The sequence below is a fragment of the Styela clava genome, chromosome 2 (genome assembly GCF_964204865.1).
Source record: "Styela clava chromosome 2, kaStyClav1.hap1.2, whole genome shotgun sequence".
NCBI classification, from domain to species: Eukaryota; Metazoa; Chordata; class Ascidiacea; order Stolidobranchia; family Styelidae; genus Styela; species Styela clava.
In genome coordinates, this window is record NC_135251.1 from 5,424,035 (window position 1) to 5,447,266 (window position 23,232).

Consider the following 23,232-nt stretch of genomic DNA (forward strand, 5'->3'; position numbering starts at 1 on the left):
TATTACAGCAGCTTGTATTCAGATGTTTATTTCTTCGTGCATGAAATATTGTAACGTCACAATTGAACAAAAGTAGTAAAGCAGAGCATTAGGTACTGTCTTGTGTTTACTCAAACTTTACTTTTTTATGCTCATGGATGTTTCTACGAGCATCGATTTCCTTGTTTATTTCCGTAACAATTACAAATCAGCAATAGTTTAACAATGACGTAACAATTGTAATTTATTCCGTCGCTCAGACACTCCTTTCACTCAGACAGATTTCAAGCGTGGTTGCGAACATTGCCATTTTTTGGTAGTTTCTTGAGGTATTTGTCAGTTTTTAGTTGTGTTTTCAAAAAATAGCTGTAAATCAAATAACTTAGTTGTTATTATGTCTTTCGAGGATCTTTAGTTTAGTTGAAATAATCAAAAATGAATGCCACAAACGTTGCGATAGACTGAACTAGAATTAGCTATCAGTACCTGTAAGCGGCACGTGGTTTATTGTTTTAAATAAAAATGTTAGTTTGGAACATGTGAACCAGTTTGTAAGAGCCAACTCTCCGAAACACTCTCAAAATCAGCGTTGAAAATTTTGCGATGATAAAATATAGGGAGATCTTTCAAGGGTCGGGGGAAACGTCAATTGGACACGAAATGTACATATGGATCGTTTTGATATTATGATGTTGTTGAGCATATTGTTAGTATTTTCTTTCTCGTTATCGTTTTGAAAAGATTTATTTTTTCATTGCCTACTTGATCAATTGCTCTGAAATTTTTAGTGATAAAAGCTTGTATTTGTCGCTAGAAGGGTATTGATTTTATTAGGTTTAGGTTTGTTTATTGGCCAGCCTTTCTCCGTTTATCTTATGTTGTTCAATACTCTCGCTAACCCAACTTATCCTGACCTAATAAACAGAATCAACGAAATTTCGCGGAAAGTTTTGGAAACCCATTGAACTCTTGAAAGAATTTGGCTGGGGTATGCGGTGACGGATTAGGAAGTTATCAGAAAAGGTTTATTGGCCCGGACAACGACCAAGTCCGTGCATCTGGTGCGAATAAATTGCTAAATAATCTGATAACCGACATGGACTGGTAACTGGACGAGAGGCCGTGGTACGCCATAGGATTAAGCCGTCCTATCGAATTTCTTTTATCTGGGTTAATAAAATAAACTTATTCAAACATCTGATTTGGTATGCTGCGAGTCATCGTTTTTCCAATATTACGCGAGTTCGACTCGATCAATGTAATAGATTGCAGCGCTGGAACGGGGATCGCCATATAAATACGTTATAGTAGGGTAGTTGTCTGTAATAGGCTAGGATTTTTTATATTAAATTTTTATCCCGCGGCGAGTAAAAGCCGATAACATTTTTAACCATAATATGGCAAATAAGTTATTAACGTCCTCTCGTTTTTCCATAGGCCAATATAGCTAGGTAAAGGATTAGTTATTGTCGATGTATTTCATTCATCAAATTGTTTTTCATTAGCCATTCAGGAAAAGAACAATTAAATTAAAGCAAGAGAGATCACAAAATATTTGTATATAGTCATGTCTTTGCCCGGAATGGACAGGATAACCGCGAAGTGACTTTCGGTCTACTTGTCAGCGGAAATCTTGGAATGGCTCAAACCTTTTTTTATTAAAACTATAGATATTCTGTCACTGCCCAACCAAAATTTTCGATTATTTTTTTCTGTGGTTTCTTTCACCTCAGTTCAAATCAATTTAAAAGTCGGTCAAATCCTGCATTATAGTAACGTTTTCACGAAAAAAATAATAGTTTGACCTGACGTAACATATTTATTTCGAGGAAAGTTAGCGAGGCTGCAAATCACATTATTGCGGCAATTTCGTTTACCAATTCCGTGTGTCAAAAATAGCGTTTTATAGTCCTCCAGTTGGGGAGAAGAAAGCCGATAACACGGTTCATTCAAATACTGCCGGCATTTAAGATAGTTATAATATCCCATATCCATATGTCCCCGTCGCTCCAGAAAAACGTTTTCGAATTTTCAATATTTTATGTCAGACCGTGCGTTATCGCGGTCATACAAAGCAGAGCTCATAATGAATTTACAATTTACACGGTTTCTTTGTTCTCTGTCGCTCCGACATTTTGAAAGCAAAGTCGATTCCATTCTTTAACGCTAACTTAAATTTGATATGAACGACATTAAATTGCAAATTTCAGTATTTTCTGAAGTTTGAACGTGCAACTGAATAAACTTGCGCCGGTATAAAAATGAAAGCGCGAAAATGACATACCGTAATTAAATATATATATATATATGTATTTGAGTTAATTTTGGGCTCTGTAATTTGCATTGAGGCGGAACGTGGATTATAAAATTATTAAAGCATAAATGAGGATGTCAGACATGCGAACAGGACTTATAATAATAAAATATGAATTTGATGAATGAAATACATCGACAATAACTAATCCTTTACCTAGCTATATTGGCCTATGGAAAAACGAGAATATGTGTGTTTGTAATATTTTTTATTTTGTTGGGCGGGCGCGTACATATACGCTTTCTAACTTTACTTTAAGTTATGCTCGCTTTCCAGGTGCCTCTGCATTTTGTTTGCCTGTTTATGCTTTGTGTTGTTACATGTCATGTCAGAGAACCGAAACAAAATGATTGATTGATTGAATTTGTGTGCGTAATTGTGAAACAGAAGGCCGATTAGTGTATCACTGACAATTTTCCTGCCCGTTCTAATACTTGTCCGCGTTTCACTATTATTCGTATTTTTGCGACGTGCTAGTCACAACATGTATTACCTGAGAAGTTAAAAGTCCGATTGGAGAGCATCACATCATACTGTTCATGTTGCTTTCCATTCATCTGAAACAAATAACTGTCATTGCTCTAACCAGTCCCTTATTTGGGATGGACTAGAAACCGGACGATAGGCCGGTGTTCGCCATATGATTAAGTCGTCTTGTCGTTTTTTTACTGCACCGGGATAAATATGAAAATCCTATCACATCATATTTTAATTTGTATGTCACAAGATGAGATCGCATTCATGCCGTGTTTTGAAACTCATTGGCAGTTTTGGCGACTACCCTGAATTTCCGTCCTAAGTGTTGTCATTTTCGTACCATGGCGGCGTTTAAAATAAATTATCTAATCTAAAAATATCCAACGTCAGACATTAACGGACACGTACCAGTTTTTTGACAACATCGTTTAATCTAAAATCTGGAAGTTTTAAACCTTACTTGGGATTTGTTCGCTTTCCTGTCTTTTATGCTGACTATGGAGTCAAAATGAACTTATACTTACACAACAATGTCGTCGCTTCATCGCTAAATTGGTGTTTGTTCTTTCTGTTCTGTGTTTGTTGATAGAAAAATCGAAATATCATTGATCCATGAAATTTATTACTAGTCTGGGCAAAATAACCTTACAAGCGCAGCTGAATACTTTATCGTTATTGGATGAACAAAATCGGTAAATCCTTTTACGGATCCTAAGATAGTGTTATTCACAAGTCGCACTCCCGCTTTTATACAGTCCAATACGTGTACATAAGTATTAAAGTAATAATAAATAATTCCCCAGTTGGGAAAGGTGGCCATTTAGGATAGATATCTGGCCTCACGTAAACCAACTGATATTTTAGTTGTTTTGCTCTTTTTTTTGTTTAGTGTTTTAATTGCCTTTTAAAAGGTATTGCGCGGTTTAATATCGCCGAAAATGAATTTCCTTGTTTATATCCGTAATAATGACCAATCAGCAAAAAAGTTAGCGATGATGTAACGATTGAAATTTGCAATAACAAGATACCATTTACTGAAAAATTTAAATTTCTTGTATTCACAGATATTTAGGTTAATTTAGGTAAAAAAGGTTGTTTTGCCAAATTTTTTGTTATTATTGCAAATACTTGAATCATCATAAAAACGGGATTATATTACTTAAATGATATTCTATGGGATCTTACCAGACTTTGGACAACATAGGATTTGCAACTAAAGAAACTATATATGTTGAGGTAAGTTTTTCATATAGTTTCCTCTTCAGCTTTCACTAGAAGTCAAAATGGCATAGATGGATAAAAGAATTGCAAGCGCCCACTAATGTACTACGCACTGTTTTCATTTTTTGTATAAGATTGCTCAAAGTTAGTTTTAATTACTTCAACTAAACGTGGGAAGAGTACTGATGGAAAAATTGCAAGGGATCATTGACTCACTAAAAGCCATGTATTGTTTTTGACACTCAAACAGATACATATTTAGGGTTTAGTGTAGTTTCTTACCTCAATTACTTCTAGTGGGTGTAGCATAACAATTTTTGCATATGTCAATCCTCTGAACCCCACCTGACTGTGTCATTTAAAAATTACATCACTACGGCGTAATAAGGCCCTTCAAACTATGCAAACTGTCATACAAGACGGTGTGGCTCAACGGGCTAAGCGTTAGGAATACGCTCGCCACCGCACCTCTAATTACTCTGCGTGGGTTCGCAGGTTCGAATCCCATGCAGGGATGGTTATGTGCGAGAGGATTGCTGGACTCCTCGCCGTCGTTGGGTGGTTCACGTAACCGCTGGTCGGTTACGACTTCCTCCACCACCAAGTCCATGCTTCCGAAAACAAACAATATAACTAATCCCATACCCGACTTGGAATGGTAACCGGACGAGAGGCCGTGGTTCGCCATATGGATAAGCCGTCTTATTCGTTTTCCTCTCCCCCTGGATAAATATGTAAATCCCATCCTATCACCCGCAATCACGATCATACGAAATCGAGCTATTTTTCACGTTGCAACGATTCTGATATGAGTAGGTATGCAATTTTTGGATGACGTAGTCAGGTAGGGGTTAGGAATAACGGATGCAAAAATCGTTATGCTCTACGAGACCCCATATTTTTTATACAGTTTTATGCACTAAAAGAGATATCATTAATTTTGCTTGCAAGCAATTTTTTCCTTTAAATTACAGTTTTGAGACTTTGCTTTGAGCAAGCTTTCGTAAAAAAGTGTATACGTAATACTTGGTCAGATATAGGATGGGATTTTACATACTATTTATCAGATAATGCAACTGTTTACATTAACTTGGAGAAGTAAAAACTATAAAGCAGCAGTGGCATATGTTAAGCAGAATAAGATTATTCTGATCATTCATTCTTCATTGACTTTCAGAAGAAGCAGAATGTTGAAATGTTTGTAAGAACAAGTGTTATCACAGCTCAGCCACCATCAGTCAAGTTGACTCCAATCACCTCAAAGTTGACTCCTTCACAGTCAACTCCGATAAAATCTGAGAAACAATTCAACCCAGAAGACAGAGATTATAACAGGTACTCATTACCATGTAAGAGTTGCAGGTTTGAATCAAATGGGGATACGTATGTGCGAGAAGATTGCTGGACTCTTCGCAACCTGAGGGTAGTTTACATAACCGCTGGTTGGTTACAGCTTCCTCCACCGTCAAGTCCATGCATCTGAAACAAATATTTGGCTAACTTTAATCCCATACCAGACATTAAATAGTAACATGATAAGATGCCGTCGTTCGTCATGTGATCAAGTCATCTTACAGACTTCCCTCTGCCTGGAATAAATATGTAAATTCCATCCAATTTTCTTGCTTTTTCAAATTCATTAAATATACATTGGGTATTACACTGCGTAAATAAAATCCATCTTTTACTATCTTACAGTAGCGACGAAACACCGGTAAAGGCACCTCGTATTCCAATGAAACGGCGATCACTCATGCGCGATATCAGGTGGGCGGACGAGAATATGGAAGAGAAAAGTGCAATGAAACATCCAATGGAAATGTAAGTGAATTTTAATTATTTCTATTCTCTAAGAACAAGGCTCAAGACAAGCTCCTCCTACTTTGATGAGATAGGGTGCTTTTTGTGTGGCTATTACAGATTTTTTGGTATTTAGAAGTTTGTAGAGGATTGCTGGATTGCTCAGTGTTGTAGGATGGTTCACGTAACTATGGTAAATTAATGTTTTATCGAACACAAGCATTACTTAACATAAACAGTTCAGTTGTCACCACAATAACAGAATATGAAGTCAGACATAATGTTGCCTCTGCTATACTAAAGTACTGAATGACCTTTGGAGACCAGCATAGCAGTATCTATACCCAGGAAGCACGCTCCAGTGGTTTTACCCATAATGCAATACCATAATGCTGTGCTGGGACAATCACCTGGGTAAAATGTAAATGGGAACACAAGTTAACTGGTCAATTACAGCCTTCCTGCACCATAACTGGATATCTATTACCATACTCGACATGGACTGTTAACAGGACGATATGATGGCATATGATTAAGTCGTCTTATCGGTTTTGCTTTCTCCGGGATACATTTATGCCCATTCTATTACATTTGTTATTCTGAATATTTTTTCGACCATTTCAAAAACTGCCTGTCTAGATCCAGTTCAGATAAAAAGTCAAAATGATTTTTGAATTTCAGGAGATCAAGAAAGCGTTCTAAACTGAAGCCATACTACGATATTGAGGAGTACGTCGACTACGGGCCTGACCTAAAATTCCTCTTTGAAGAGGAAGACCAACTACCCGACTTTGAAATTAGACCAAGGAGGTAAATTTATAATTTATTTGTAGAATTTCAGGTTGTGGGCTCGAATCCCGTTGTGAATAAGAACATGTGTGAGTAGTTATTGATATTAAGACATGGGTTGTTAGCTTCACATGAGCTAGCTGTTAGAGCATTGTGATGTCATAGGCATAGATAGTAAATTGCAATCAGGCATTGGCTTTGCAACGCAAAGGAATTGAAATTACTTGAATTTACTTATCAAATTAAACTAAATTGAAAACTCGTTTCGCGGGTGGCAAATCATTCGAAATTGGCACTTTTTCGCGGGCCGCACAATTTTCTTGGTCTGAACTATTGCAAATTTATTCGATATTCGAAAATATTAGTCTAGGATGCACTCAGAATAGTAAATTATTCAAACTTAATTATTTTAGGCGACCCTTACCTTAGATATCGCAAGATAACACAAGATACGGACTTTGTACCCTTTTTATGTTACAACGAGACCAAAGTTGACCTTCGAACTCCCACTAGACTTCCTTGTTTAGCTCCAATGAATTATTAATGAGGTTGGAACCGGTGGTTCTCCCTCATTTTTCTAATTAATGTCTAGTAAGATTAGATTGAGATTTATTTTGGTGCAAAAAGGAAAATGGACGCCATGGCCTTCAGGTCAGTATTGCAGATTAAAAATATTGGGTTCAAAAACCCATACGCCATTGGTTACAGACCTTTTTTGATAAAATTCTCCTGTCGGATATTTTGGACATTTTTCATTTCTCCCTCAATACCCATAAAAACGTTATTTCTGTTATTTGTTTAATCTCAACAGGTCTGAAGCCTGCAAAATTCTTATTCAGGCTTATTACGCATTTTGAATAGTTTATAATATATCTGTAAATACTATTTCAATAATAAGGCTAAACAATATTTGTGAAATTACACCAAAAACTAAATGAAATTTCCTCCACAAGAACAGACATATATTTCAAACACTTTTTAGAGTCTTGATCCAAGATTCTGGGAAACCCTCGTTTTCTAGAACTATCTGTTGAGGTCTAAATTGGCAATTAGAAGTTTCACCATTCCCCCCCGCCCCCCAATTGGAAAACCTACCTATTTTCCCCCGTCCACACTGTGGGTACAAGAAAGTTGGTAGGTGTTGTCAATTGATGAGATTCTGCTTCTTTCATAATGTTAGTTCTTTGACTGTCCGAATCCAAGATCTCCAAGCAAAGTTTGAATTCTTTTATTTTTTACAGGCGATCAAGAAAAAGAAAAGTTTTCACCAGTCCAAAGCAGCCATCATCACCACGGCAACACGAAGACGATTTACTAACGGAATTATCTATCCCTACCTCGAAAATTAACGATGCAAAATTGTCCCCTACCTCTTTTGCCGATGAGAATTTTTCTAGCAAAAAATCCAGGCCAAATTCCTCCCTTAGAATTTGTAACTTGACCTCTACGACCCCAAGTGCCGGTACTTTCACCAATTCCTCAAAATTGTTTGAATCAGTTGCTGTGGTAACTAAAAATTTAGACGTCTCTATCACGAAACGAAAAACGAATTTCGAATTCGATAACTTTGCTCAGAAGTGTTCGAAACAGTCAACTCCCGATAATGAAGAACACAATACTATAAGAAAGACTCTCGGATTGAAAACGCTAAAAAATCGAGATAAAATCCCGAAACTTAATTGTGACAGAATAAAAGAGAAGAAGCATCTTGGTAAATCTTCCAACTTGAATGACGTATCTCAAAATGACTGTCGTATTATTTTCTCCCCAAAAAATTTCGAAAAATCAAAAAATTTCACTGTGACAAGCATGAATCTACGTCGAAGACATTCCACTCCGTCACTAAGTGGTATAAGAAATCAAGAATATATCATGAACTCATCTAAAAAACTTTTACGAACTGTGTCCACTCCTGCGGGGAGTAAGGAGGGGAAAGACCCTAAGAATAAAACTGAGAAAAAAGTTAAAACAAGAGAACCGTGGCAAGATGATGAATGTTCAAGCGATAGCATTTCCGATTCCGAGCAATTTGTGGATAGTCCAGATTCTGGGTTTGGCTCCGAGTCGAGTTGCTCGTCCGCGACCCCCGATAGTGACTCGGTCAGTTTACTGTCTTTCCCTCCCTCAAAATGTGATGAGTCATCATTAAAATCAGAAATTGACTGTGACGTCACAAAGCAGCGAGTATCACGGACTGAATCAAATGATTCAGGAATACAATCAAACAATGATACATTGTTAGATCATAAAGAAATCTCAAAAATTTCTCAAACTGGGGAGGAAATTGGAGAGCGACTCATTCTTTGTCAAAAATCGATTGTAGAAGCACAGGAACGAGAGCGGGAGGAGAAAAAAAAGCAAGGTGGGTCTCTTAATCAAATAGTTTCGGACAAATTTTGAGACAGTGGTTCCCAGCCTTTCATGGCTTGTGCCCCCCCTCCTGGGGCACTCATGCCCCCTGTTTGTCATTCTAGCTGTGTTTATAGTGTTATTTTGATTGGTAAATTTCAAATCTCAATAATTTTGAACAGATCAAAAACACCCTGTGAAATAACCTTATCAAGCCATTAAACTAGGAAAAATAGGGAGTTTTCTTGTGAATTGAAGCACACTGAATGGCTTGGTGGGTCAAGTCGTTCCACGTGGGCTGCCCGTTGCACACCCCTGCAATAAACACATCTATCATTATTTTCCAATTTTTATTTGAGGGCTCAGGACCTTGGCAGGCAAACTTGGATCAAAAACTCTTCTATAGCCATCAGTGTGTCACGTCATTAAAATTTCTTGGTACTCATCCCAATTCTAGGTGAGGGTATTGCACCTTGCTCTGAGCAAATTTAAATTAAAAAACCCTCGTAGTTGTCTAAATGTCAATGGGGCATGCGACTCTTATATTTTTACCCTTCCCTCTTCATTGGGGCGTTTCCTAAAAAATGTTGGGGGCTCCCGAAGTATGCGAACCAAGATGGCGGACATCGGAATGTAATATGTGTACTAGGTTAGGGTTAGGCCATAATTTTAGGTATAAATACTACGGGAGGCTCTTGGCTAGTCTTCGAACTGATAATAGGACTAAAATAAGGAAAATTGAGAAAAAAATAATCGCCTAACCCTAACCTGTTACCCATGTTACGTTCCGATGTCCGCCATCTTGGTTCGCATACTTTGAGAGCACCAAATGTTGAATATCGATTAAATCAATTTTTATTTTAACAGAAGAGGCATTGTTACGGGAGAAATTCCAGTGCCAATGGGTCGGCTGCCCTAACCCATTTGAGAGCCGGTGTGGTGCAGATCTACACACACATCTGCAAGAGTGTCATGCTGAAAAGTAAGATATTTTGTTGAATAATAGAAACATGAATTCAATGCTTAAATATATGGGCACGATGGCATGAAAAGTGTTCCCATGAGAAAAAAAAACAGAAAACACATGAAATCGTTCACATGAATAAAAAATGCTTTTATACATGAACAATGTTTTTATATGGAAAGTGCTCCCATGTGTGATATAAAAGTCCAATTATTGAAGATTTGAAATATATTTGAAAATGATTTTCCTCGCTAACAATAACAGCGATTTCACAAATTGATTTACTAAAGACAAGAGTTCAATGCTTGTACATAAATATATAATAAGAGTCACCAATTTTATTTAACTTAAAAAATTTAAAGCATGGGTGGGCAAATCACGGCCTGCTGTGTCTGCTGAAATTGCGACAAGTTTTTATGGATATAAATTTCCTTTGAAAATAACATCATATTTTCTGTAACTGGCCCACTCAAAAAAGTAATTGCCCCCCCCCCCCCCCTATTTTTAGTGAATGCATTTTACAATGTATTTTTTATTTCAGTTACTCATGCAAATGGAAGGGTTGCCGATACTTCGAAATCGTTTCGAGGAAATTGTCATTTCTACAACGACATATCGGAGAACATAGCGGAGAGAAGCCATTTAAGGTAAGATCAGTGCTGTTTAATCGGATTTTGGCATATAATTTGGGGTATTCCTTCTAGTGTGTGTACCAGGTTAGGGTTAGGCCAAAAATTTATTCAGATTTTTCTCATTTTAGTTCTATTACAAGTTCGGGGACTGTCTGTGATAGTCAAGTGAATATACTATACCCCCAGCCCGTAGGATCCTTTTAGGCGAACAAAATTAGTTACCTCCATATTGGTAAACATACTTCTGGAGCGCCTAATTTGGTGTCTTACTTTTAAGCATTGCGGAGTCGTATTTCGAACTCCTCCTCAGCTGGAATTTGGTATGTTTTTTGGTGTTGAGGTTGTAGGCCGATTTTCCGGGATCAGAGTTTGTCATGTTTCCAATGCTGCTTAAGCCTTCTTTTTAATTCCTAAAATTCGAGCCTGAGTTTTGCCCGTTTTCGTTTATATAAGAGTATGATTCAACGGGAAAGTGAAAATTTTGAATTTTCCTTACTCAAAAAATAAATTTCCGACGGAACTAAAAAAGCATTGTGCTCACTAGAATTAAATTAAAAATTAAAAACTTTGAAGTTAAATATCAATTTCTGACATTTAGTCGCTTTATCGTCCTTCTGAGGGATAAATCAGGACAACAGGGGTTTAGCAGTAAATAATTTTGTTGTGATATCTAATCAAAATCGATATTTCTTCACAGTGCATTCTCGATGGTTGTGACGCATCCTTCTCGTCATTATGCAGTCGAAAACGTCACGTTGAAGCACATTACTCTGAAGTGTCTTTACCAAAAGCTCGAGTAGGGGGTGATAACGGGGGGTTTTCCCGATATCTGCTCAATTCTAGAAGGGTGAAAGATAAAAGAAAAACTCTTGGTAAGTTGGCAATTATTCAGTTGAAAATTAGTATTTTCAGATAAATTTTATTTTTAGTAAAAGAGTGTTTTGTGCCCAATTCGTGGTCTGATAGAGATAATATTTCCATCTTTATCGTAGAGCAAGGAAAGCTGATAAAACGTCTTAATTTCTGTGTATGGTGAACCGCGGTTGTTCGGTTGCCAGTTAAAAAAATGAGATTGTATAGCTAGCTAATTGGTTCCTTATGCTTCTTATGGCTCTCCAGAAGTTTGTGTGCCAATATGGAGGTAACTAATTTTGTTCGCCTATTTTACATCGAGTTGTATAAAGGGACTGAAGCCCATGGGCAGGGGGTATATTCACTTGGTTAACACAGACAGTCCCTAAACTTGTACACATACTACGGGAGTACCGCTTCTTAAAGTGCAATCGAGTGCATAATATGTCCAAACTTTTTGTTACCCCCATTGCCCATTTTAAAACTTTTCAATCTCCCTTCAAAAAAATAGGCATTTATATTTGTTGTTTAACCATCAATATATCGTTAGCTAGTGATATGCGCTCGGGCTTGGTACAATTTGTGTCCATGAAGTCTTTAATTTTTTTAAAATTGCAAAGGGAATGTATCGATATTGTTTTGGCCCTCACAGATGTATTAAATGAAGTAAAAATACTTGAACAATTACTGATTAAAAAAACAACAAACCTGGTTAAGATATATTGAGAACTGACTTCATAAGAAAATGGACACCCTGTATATCCATAAATTATAAAGTATATCAGTAATATTCGACACAGATACAAAATGAAAACGCCTCTTCGGCTGGGAATGGCTGATTTATATCTACGGTCACCTTCTTCTTCTTTTCATGGTAAAAATTTAATGTGTGACCCATTCAATAAGATAGATTTGCCATCCCTTGCATCCGTCGTGGGCCTCAAATAAATTTCAATTATGGCAGTGATACACAAAGACGGGCGCTCCCGAAGTATGTGAACCAAGATGGCGAACACCGGAACGTAGTATGTGTACCAGGTTAGGGTTACGCCACAATTTTATTCCAATTCTTTTTTTTTTAGTTCTATTATGAGTTGGGGACTAGCAAAGTGACTCCCGTAGTATTTGTACCTGAAATTATAGCCTAACCTAACCTGGTACACATACTACGTTCCGGTGTCCGCCATCTTGGTTCACATTCTTCAAGAGTATCCAAAATCGTTCTGTAAATCCAACATTACATATAAATTGATGTCAAATGGTTTTTGTTCATATATCAAACGATTATACAATATGTTCATTTCAACTAAACAAATTAAATGTTCCTTAGCAATTTTTTTATGCGGTCAAAATCGAAATTGTTAGGCCTAGAAACCTTTTACTATTCGGCCCCACTTAAAAAAACTTCGGGGCTCCCGAAGTATGCGAACCAATATGGCAGACATCGGAATGTAATATGTGTACTAGGTTAGGGTTAGGCCATAATTTTAGGTATAAATACTACGGGAGGCTCTTGCCTAGTCTTCGAACTGATAATAGGACTAAAATAAGGAAAATTGGAAAAAAATTATCGCCTAACCCTAACCTGTTACCCATGTTACGTTCCGATGTCTGCCATCTTGGTTCGCATACTTCGGGAGCACCAAAACTTCTTATATAGAGCATAGCCCATGTACTCGAAACAAATAACTGACCAACTAATCCCATACCCGACATCGACTGGTAACTGTATTAAATGCGTAGGCCGTCTTATCGGCTTTTCTCTTCCCCTTGATAAATATGAAAATTCTATCTTATGGTAAATAAGGAATACAGTGCTTTGTGCCTATGCGGCGGCTTTTATTTTTGTAAAATAAAGTTCATTTTGGCCTTGCACGTCAATTTGCGGGCAATATGGTCAATCGGGACCAGCTTAATCGATTACGTCCCTCTTGGGAAAAGCGGCGGGAAATTATATTAAAGAGAACTAAAGATAAGAGGAGATGTAATTGGAGAGAAGCCGGTCTCGTTTTAAGATAATAAAGAAATATAGAATTAGGACGGGTTGTACAAATTGAGAGAATTCTAAAGTGCGTGTGAGATAATAAAAGAAATCAAAATCATAAGAGCATAAAAAGTGTGTGCTGGGCTGAGCAGTTTACAAGATAATAAAAGAAATAATAAATGATTGCCGAGAGTGAGAACGAGAGATTCTGCAGCTTTGCAAATATAATAAAGATAGTAAGAACCTTTCGTTCTGTGATGTCACATTGCTAAATCTTGGGAGTCTTGACTGTTGCCAGAATTCAAGTTGTATTTTCTCAATATTACTTTAAAGTGGGAATATTATTTATTCCAAACTAGGAAAGCCCATGAGATGTAATAATCATGCATTTTGTCCAGTTATCAATTCGGAAATAGGTAATTGTTCCAGGGTGGTTGTATAGGATGGATAACCCTGAAACTGAACAGCTTATACCTGAAAAAGCACCCAACATGTTTAGCTGTACTATAATATACGCCCCGGTCATATCTATCAGTGACTGCTTTGTTCAGATCTATATTCAGGCATGAGAAAGTGCTGTTCAAGAAAATAAAGCATAGGTTTATAATTAGTATAACAATTAAATGATTGATAATCAAATAAATAAAAACTGATTATGAAATCAGGAGAGCAAACAAAACCTTAGATAAGGTTTAAAACGTACATAATATAAAATGAAAGGTATTGCCAAGAAAAAGTAGTACGTGTTCACTCACCCAAAATTATTAAATTATTTCACACACGCTCACTCATCCACACACACACAACCACAGAGAAATTATTTAAGTAAAAAATGTGATAAGCTAATGGCAAATTACATGATAATCACAAATAATAATAAAAAGTTAAGCCATTCAATCAGTTTCTCTCTCACTATGGATAAACGAGCTTACACAAATTATATTCTTTTTACAGCAAACCGTCATGATTGCATGGATGGCAGAACACTTGGTTTCATCAGAAGTGCGCTCATCCAAAACGAAGTTTCCATAGAAACTGATGATGATGTCATAAGTGAACCAAGAGACATTGTCTTCCAATCTGAGGTTAGTGTTCAATATTGGCGTCCATATATTTCACAATCTCAGATTAGATAAAATATTTACGACTTGGGATTTACATATTTTCCCCATGGGACAGGAAAGCTGATAAGATGGCTTAATCATATGCCAAACCACGGCCTCTTGTCCGGGTATGGAATTAGTTGGCCAGTTTTTTGTTTTCGAAAGCATGACCAGCCGTCATGTGAACCCTTTCCACGGCGGCAAGGAGTCCAGCAATCCTGTTGCACATAACTATTTCCGCACGGAGTTCAACACTGCAAACCCACGTGGGTTAATTAGTGCAGTGGCGAGTGTATTCCTTATGCTTAGCACGATGCAGAACACCGCTGATCCACACACTTGCCTTAGGATTAACTTTTTCTTCTTTTTGCCTCCTCTCTCTACAATTCTTACACTTTTGAATTCATGTATTTTAATTTGTTGTGATAGTTTATTTATTATACTCAAAATTATGTTTTTGCGAAAATAAAAACACATCTTAATCTTAACACAATAATACTAGAATATCGGTTAGAAACCGAAGACTTATCGATCGAAGGTTAGGGGATCCCCCAAACAGTGATCTTACTCCATAGTGACACCGTGTGTCTCATCACTAATTAATTGATACCTCGCTAATTATAAGACATACTCCATCCAAAATTGATAGGCTTTTGATCCGAGCTATGATGAATGCACATGCAAAATTTGAAGCAGATTCAACCTCGCTTTTGTGAGATATCGCGTGCATCTAACACACAGACATACAGACAAATACCTATCAACATACTTACCGATCTTAAGATCGATAAGTAATAATAGATTACATTGAGGCACTAAGTATGGCCAAACTTAATCGTTCCACCATCGGATACTTGTAACTGATGTTGTGAGACGGATGCAGTCTATCGTCACCTGCCATTTACAAAGAACAAAAATGTCATAATGACTGAAGATAAAGTCCAAAGTGTAACAGGAATAACTGATTTCTCGTAACAGAATCTGTTCTTTTTGCTGTCTCATGCTCTATTTTTCTCTCCTCTAGTATATCGTACATTTCATTTACAAGCATTACCTCACTTGCAGATTATTGGGAAACGAGTCGACAAGAACGGAAAGCAGTTGGTACTCGTTCGATGGAAACCAGAGAATATGTAAGTATGGACTATAATAAGAAAGGAAAGGGTGGCATAATAAGGCTGATGGCATAATGGATGGGATTTACATATTTATCCCGGGGGAGAGGAAAGCCGATAAGATGGCTTAACCATATGGCGAACCACGGCCTCTCATCCAGTTACCATTCCATGTCGGGTATGGGATTCGTTATGTCAGTTATTTGTTTTCATGAACTTGATGTTGGAAGAAGCTCAACTTTTACGTGAACCCCCCTACGGCGGCGAGGAGGCAATTTTACCGCACATAGTTTACCTGCATGACATTTGGACCTGCGATTTGATGTGCGGGAACTAGCGTGTTCTTAACTCTCAGCACGATGCACCATGGTAATCAACATGCATGCAGGGTAATCAGAGGTCTGGTGGCAAGAGTATTTCTAACGCTTAGCGCGATGCGCCAACAAATGGGCCAAACTTTGTTTTTTTAAAAATTGTGGACTTCACTTCGTGTTGAATGAAATGCTTTCCCCTACTCAAACACGACTCCTAAAATATAAAACACTTTTACATTTACCAGACTTCAAGATGAATGGATTCCTGAGACAGAATTACTGAAAGAGAAACGAATGTTGAAGTCTGATTTACCATGGAATACCAAGGACAGCTTGAAGAGGCTTTTCTTGTAAGTAGTTTCGTTTGCAATGGTATAATGCGGAGGTAAACAACCTGCGGCTGCGGGCCGAATATGGCCCATATGGAAAAATTGTATGGCTCGCGGAGAATTGCCAATTGTTGATGCTATGCGGTCCGCAAAACAGGTTTTAAATTTAGTTTAATCTGGTATGTGCGAATAATTCCAATCCCTTCGTGATGCAAAGCCTATACCCGAGTCCAATTTATTAGGGAAGGTAGGGATTTACATATTTATCTCGGGGGAGAGGAAAGCTGATAAGACGGCTTAATCATATGGCGAACCACGGCCTCTCGTCCGGTTACCATTCGAAGTCGGGTATTGGATTAGTTATACTGTTTGTTTTCGGAAGCATGGACTTGATGGTGGAGGTAGCCGTAACCGACCAGCGGTACGTGGACCACCCTTCGACAGTGAGGAAGCCACCTGCGAATCCACGCAGGGTAATCAGAGATGTGGTGGCGAGCGTATTCCTAACGCTGAACACGATCAGCCACACCACACTGCATTATCTATGCATAATAATGTTATAATGCCCTAACAGTCATCTTCTGCGAAGTGAACAATACATGCTATAAGATCATAAACAAAATTCATGTGCCTGCAACTACTAGAAAGCATATGTTAAATTAAGGTGCGGCCCGCGGTTTCACCAAGTTATTTGTATCTGGCCCTCTGGTATGGAAGGTTACACACCCCTGGTATAGTGTGCTGGTTCCAACCTTTTTCAATACCCAGTCACCTATAACAGAGCTGGCCTTAGGCTCAGAGTCATTTCAATCTATTCAGCTGCAGTGGGTTAAGTGCTACCGTAGGCCCTGCAGTTATGTTAGGTTTAACCTATTGAACACACAAAAGTGAATCTATGGATTGTTACTTATCGATCTTTATCGATAAGTATATTGATAGGTATTTGTCTGTCTGTCTGTCTGTTTGTTTGTCTGTTAGATGCACGCGATATCTCATGAAAGGGAGGTTGAATCTGCTCCAAATGTGCATGTGCATACATCATATCTCGGACCAGAAGCCTATTGATTTTGGATGAATTATGTCGTATAATTAGCGAGTAATTAATTAATTAGTGATGAGACACAAGGTGTCACTATGGAGTAGGAGCACTGTTTTGGAGGATTCCCTAACTTTCAATCGATAAGTCTTTGGTCTCTGACCGATATTCTCGTTTTGTTATTACATTGTTGTTATTCTTCAATATAGAATTCTATCGTTATGAAAAAGTTGCTTTTCTCTTCAACAACTGGACCAATTGCTTTGAAATTTTTACTGGTTGAAGATTCTATTTTTCGCTAGAAGGCTTTTACTCTTATTTATTCCTAAATTTTCTATGAGATCTGATATTTCATCCAAAATTTCGCTGTATTTTTATATTAGAAGGAACACAGTTTATAATCCACCAAGCGTGATGACCGTCTCGGATTTTTCGCGTCATTACACGAAATTTTTTTTTGGACTTTTAATTCAGATATTTAAGCATTGCTCTCTCGTTTAATTTTCAATATTGTGACCTGCCCCCCCTCCCCCCAAGAAAACAAATCTAATCCATATTTTTTTATTTCAGTTTCGGACGAAAAGCCTGCACACGAAAGCCATCTTTACTAAGAAGTCTCTTTTGAAATATGTTTTGTTTGTTTATTATATTTTCTGATATTTTTGTTCCGTACTTTAGGAGTTAAGTAAAATTTGTAATTTTTTTTCGTATCTGATTATTTTTTGTTATCTTATCAATACTTAATCAGTCAATATCAACGGCAAGATAAAAAGCCGAGGACATTTTTTTTGTCTTTTTTCTGTTATTTATATGAACTGCGAGTATACCAGTGGTTGCTTACAGTTTACAAGTGTGTAAAACTTTATCTGTTACTTTTTTAACAGCCTTTATCCTATATGTAGTTGTTGTAAGCCCCAGTGGCTGCTTGAAATTTTACCCATGTGTCATGTATAATTGATAGATTGATTAGATATTCTAGACATCGTGTTCTTTTTTGATACTGTATTGAAGGCTTATCAGTTTATCAAATATATAAAATTAGCTTTTTATCAATTTTGTATCTATTGACACATATATTATATCATTTGGTATCAGTGACATTCTGCAACTGATTAGATAAAGAATTCAAGTTTTTATCAGTCTTGTATCTATTTTTGGGTGCCTACTCAAAATTCATCCCCCCCTCCACACTATAAATTATGCCTTATCAGTGACACTCTTCACAACTGATTAGATAAATGAATATGATTTAAAAAAAATCTTCCACTATAAATACCACTACGGGTAAAATATATAATACAAGTTGTTACAAATCTTTTATCGATTTCCACCCATGTTGTACCTTATCCGTTGTTATCAGCGACTGATTAGATAAAAATAAATTTCTTTATCTATTCATAAGGCTTCTAAAGTGCATCCTAATTTTTGGTGCCTACTGGAAATTACCCCCCCTCCACTGAACTATAAGCTTCTTTGATCTCTATCAATTCATTGCATTGAACTAGTTTTGTAAGAAATTTTGAACAGTTGGGGAAACTTGTAACTAGTCTTGAAACCGAGCCCATTTGAACATCAAGTTCATGCTTATGAAAACAAATAACCAACTAATCCCATACCCGACATGGACTGGTAACCGGACGAGAGGCCGTTTTCGCTATAATATTAATCCGTGTTATCGGCTTTCTTCTTCTTCGGTATAAATATGAAAATCCTATTATTCTGTCAAATTTTTGATTGATGTAAAAATTTCTGTTTTTTGTAATTTTGGTGCTAAAACAACCAAAAGTAAAATTTTCATTCCTATTTTAGGCCATTTTTTAAATTTTTTTAAATTATTGAGCGTAAATTATCAATATTAACCCAAAATATTTCTTAGAAAATTGTTTTCATCAGATTATTTTGTCATAATTTTGACACTAAAATCGTGATTATGATGTCATAGCTAATGTAGGAAATTTTTGTGATGTCATGAAGACTTGTTATTTTTTGTCATCAACGTATTTTTGATTCTTGTAGTAGAAAATTAAGACCAATTTTTTAAAGAATTATTTTGTAGAATCATGTTTTTGTACCAATTAGTAGTTTTTCACGTTTTTTAGAAATTGCTAAAATTTGCTGTTTTTTTTGAAAGCCATTTTTGTTATATTCATAGTGAAATTCCCATTTTTTCGCAAGCAAAAATGATTTATAATATCTTAAAAATCAATTAGTGCCATGGACTGTATTTGAAATTCATCTAGAAGCCTCAGCTAAGACTTGAACACTCTGTGTGAATTCAGATTCATGGGAAAGATGACATATACCAGGAATTTATTAGTGATTTGAATAAATTCTTGGTGCATGGATAATTACAATTAGCTTTGCTACCATTCTGTTGTTATCATCTCGCTAATGATTTTATATTCTAAGATAAACAAAATTGAAAATAAAACGTAACAGAAATGTTACCGATGGGGTTATAATAAGATTGTATTGTATTGTACCCTTACTCATTTTGGTGTTATGGAGCCTGTGAAAAGGTTGACTACTATTCACGAAGCCTAAATAAATATGCCCCACGAATTTGACAATTGACAAACATATTAATAAAGTAGTGTCAAAATGTGGCAACAAGGCAGTAATTGAAATATTGCTTCTGAGCTACAAAATTAGCCAAGTCGGTATTCTAATAATTAAGCGAATAGCTCGCAGAGCCTCTAGGTTTCTCACGCAGCTCAGTATGGAGCACTTCGAGAACTTACGCCCTAACTTACCCTGGTAAATTAACGATGGGGCCATGGTTAGATAATGATGACCTCTGACTTCTCATTCAAGAGTTTATCTGGATAAACTAACCGAACCGAAAATTAAGAGACTGAATCCGAGATAATTAGGACCGAATTATAGAAACTAGATCAGATTAAATACCTGACTTTTTGTGTAAAATGGTCTAAAAAGAAATCGAATGCCTTTTTTGATTTGAATTTGTCAAAAACGTAAAATTATATTCTAATCCAAGCTAAGAAGTCTTGATAATTGAACAAAGTATTCCCAACTAGATGTCTGGCCCTAACTTAATCAATCTTAAATCAAAGGTATCCCCTGTGTGTACTTTTCATTGTTGTATATTTTTCCTTGTTCAAGTCTTTTTGCTAATATGTGTAAACAGATTTTTTCTCTTTTGTTTTAATTTTTTAATAATTTTTGGGCTATTTTGTTAGATTTAGGGATTTTTTGTGGTGTATCCATCCATCTTTTTTTAGAAAAATGATATGGTTTTGTGTCATGAATGATTTTTTCGTGAAAATAATTTGTAGTGGTGTTATACCAACTTTATACTCTTTCAATATCAATTTGATATTGGTAATAATTTCAAAACTGATACCATTCTCTGCAAAATTGGTTGGTATTTATACCATACCATCAAAATTAAGGATCTGGTATCGGTACCAATCAATCTTGAGAGGATAGTAACGATACTGGCATCATACTCTCAAAATTGGCTCGTAATATCACGAATACTATGCTATTCCCAAATCAGCCAATATTGTTTGTGAACATCTAATCATTAGGTCTGGGATAATGTACCCCTCCCATTCAAAGTATTCGGAACTTTGATAATATTTGAAATCGAAGTTAATTCAAAATGAGATTCTATAGTACCAAACTATTCATATTTGAATTGATAATTTATTTCGAACTCAGCCACGGTACAAAAATGATAAAACTAGCAGAATTGAACTTTGTTGCCAAATTTTCAACAGGGGTGTTCAAACTGTGGCCCGTGTGCCAAATGCGACCCGAAAGGAAAAATCGTGCGGCCCGCGGAATAGTGACAATTTTAAATGATGTGCCCACGAAACGAGTTATTAGTTGAGTAATTTGGTACGTGCGAGCAATTCCAATTTCTTTAAAGCCTATACCGGGCAATCTCACCTCACTTGAGGAGATACTCTCCTATCAGGGTTTTTACTGGACCTCAATGGGAGTTATTGTGTTGGATGAGAAAATTTGGACTACACCAGTGGTTCCCAACCGGATTCAAAGAACAGTTGGGGTGGGGGCCACAATGCTAGGCTAAAAACTGATTTTATTTATCCATTTACAAGAAAACTCACCATTCTTCCTAGTTTCATTGCTTGACAAAGTTATTTCACAGGATGTTTTCACTTTGTTGAGCATGAATTGTTTGAACATAATGAAATTTGGAATCAACCAATCAAAATATCACTATATATACAACTGGAATGATAAACAGGGGGCATTAGTGCTAAAAGCCTCTGGTAGGCGGCCATGAGTCATAGAAGGTTGGGAATCACTGGGACTTCACCAAGGTACAGAAAGACAAAACTCTGGACAGAAAGTACTCCATCTTCCCAAAATATAACTTTGAAATATGTTATCACATTCTTTGTTTGTGTTTTATATTCGTCAATTTTGAATTTTTGTTTGAATGGATTATCTAATAAGCAGGAACTAACTTGAACCCTTAAGATTTTTTGTTTTATTTCTTGAACATACTTTTTGAACCCATCTAATTGAGAGAAATTGTTAAAACCGTATCTCCTTGTTTCTGAAATATCGAACTGGATTCTTGTCCTCAGGTGCGAAGCTCGGAATTTTCAAAGGGAGGGTTGTGAAATTTCTAATTGCTAAGGGAGACCGAAACAGCTCGCTTGACTTGAAGGTCTGAAAAGCGTTGAAAAATTACTCGGTATGATACAGAAAAATGCTTTTTTTTACATTTAGGTTGAGCCCCACCCCCTGGCTATGCCCTTACTGGTACTTCCTAATATAGTAACTGACTTACATGTCATGAAAAAAAATTATAATTTTTGGTATCTCAGCGATGACTTCATTTTGAGGGATTCATTTCTCTTATAAGCGGGCCTTGTTTCATTGTTCTGAGAAAAATTGTAAAAAAAAACGTTTTTTGAACTCTTATTTGTAATAATTTTGAGCTGAAATAGTTTTTTTGGCGATTATTGCTGCATATTTATGGCTTGTATTTAAAATGACTGTCATTTTTCTGGCATCATGTACTGTCCTATTTCTACGCTTTCTTTTTGATCAATAAATTTTGCTACTGCATAGGACCCTTTGCTCAGTTGTTGTCACTAAGCTATGGGGCTCCTAACCAGGGTAAAGTTACCCCCTGGGTACTATGGCTCAGTCGTGAAAGTGTTCGATTTGGTACTTCGTGGTATGTGTACCAGGTTAGGGTTAGGCCATAATTTTATTCCAATTTTCCTTATTTTAGTTTTATTACTAGTTCAGGGACTGTCTGTGTTAGCCAAGTGAATATACCCCCTGCTCATAGGTTTCAGTCTATTTACACAACTTGATGTAAAGTAGGCGAACAAAATTAGTTACCTCTCCATATTGGTACACACACTTCTGGAGCGCCTTAGATTTAACTACGCTGGTGTGGCTGATTCAAATCCCATACCCACCTTTCCACCCAGGGATCTTTTGTACAATAGCCCCGTCCATAAATGTAAAAATGTGAGATTTGAGAAAAACACTCTAGCAATAATTCAGTTCGAATTCGAAAATTTGAATTTCCAGCAAATCTGCTTTTCTAACCCTAACTGGATAATTACTAAGTTTGGGCGTTGCTCGGCTGTTCTTTTTTGTACAAAATATCCGAATTCACTTCCTCATTGGATCTCTTGAACAAAGAAAGAGAGAAAAACACCCCTGGCATGTTTTAAAATAAACAATGGACTCATCCGCATTCAACTGGGGTTAGTTTTCCCTATTGGAGGGCGAATGTTGGCCTCATCATTATGTACTGGACGAAGGGCCGTGTTCAACTGGACGATTAGGCCGTATTATTGACTTTCCTCTTTGCTAGGTAAACTTGCATCGTGATCCCGCTAGCAACAACGCGAAATGCTAAAATGACTCGACAGGAATTAGGCTCAAACCACAAGTGTGGCTTCAAACCTAGTGAGGTAATGATGAAGCATGTTTTATATTGCATGAGAACGTT

At 36.7% G+C, this 23,232-nt stretch overlaps 1 protein-coding gene across 2 annotated transcripts; it reads left to right on the top strand.

Annotated features, from left to right (window-relative positions):
• The first annotated feature begins 3,834 nt into the window (after window positions 1-3,834).
• LOC120335733 (uncharacterized) lies at window positions 3,835-22,409 on the top strand. 2 transcript variants are annotated; one of them, XM_039403336.2, is made up of 12 exons: window positions 3,835-4,006; window positions 5,169-5,326; window positions 5,690-5,812; window positions 6,473-6,601; window positions 7,822-8,942; window positions 9,797-9,911; window positions 10,435-10,540; window positions 11,223-11,397; window positions 14,316-14,446; window positions 15,530-15,597; window positions 16,139-16,243; window positions 17,829-22,409. In XM_039403336.2, exons 1-12 carry the CDS (start codon window positions 3,944-3,946, stop codon window positions 17,881-17,883), a joined length of 2,349 nt encoding a protein of 782 aa, XP_039259270.2. In that variant the 5' UTR covers window positions 3,835-3,943; the 3' UTR covers window positions 17,884-22,409. The 2 variants fall into 2 exon arrangements, with proteins under 2 accessions (XP_039259270.2, XP_039259271.2); XM_039403337.2 differs by having other exon boundaries at window positions 5,172-5,326.
• Window positions 22,410-23,232: the final 823 nt, after the last annotated feature.

Excerpts from the sequence above, each read along its gene's own strand:
- LOC120335733 (XM_039403336.2), top strand. The coding sequence starts at position 3,944 with ATGGGATCTTACCAGACTTTGGACAACATAGGATTTGCAACTAAAGAA. Across the intron at positions 5,327-5,689 it reads GAAGACAGAGATTATAACAG|TAGCGACGAAACACCGGTAA; the intron begins GTACTCATTACC and ends ACTATCTTACAG. Across the intron at positions 9,912-10,434 it reads CAAGAGTGTCATGCTGAAAA|TTACTCATGCAAATGGAAGG; the intron begins GTAAGATATTTT and ends TTTTTATTTCAG.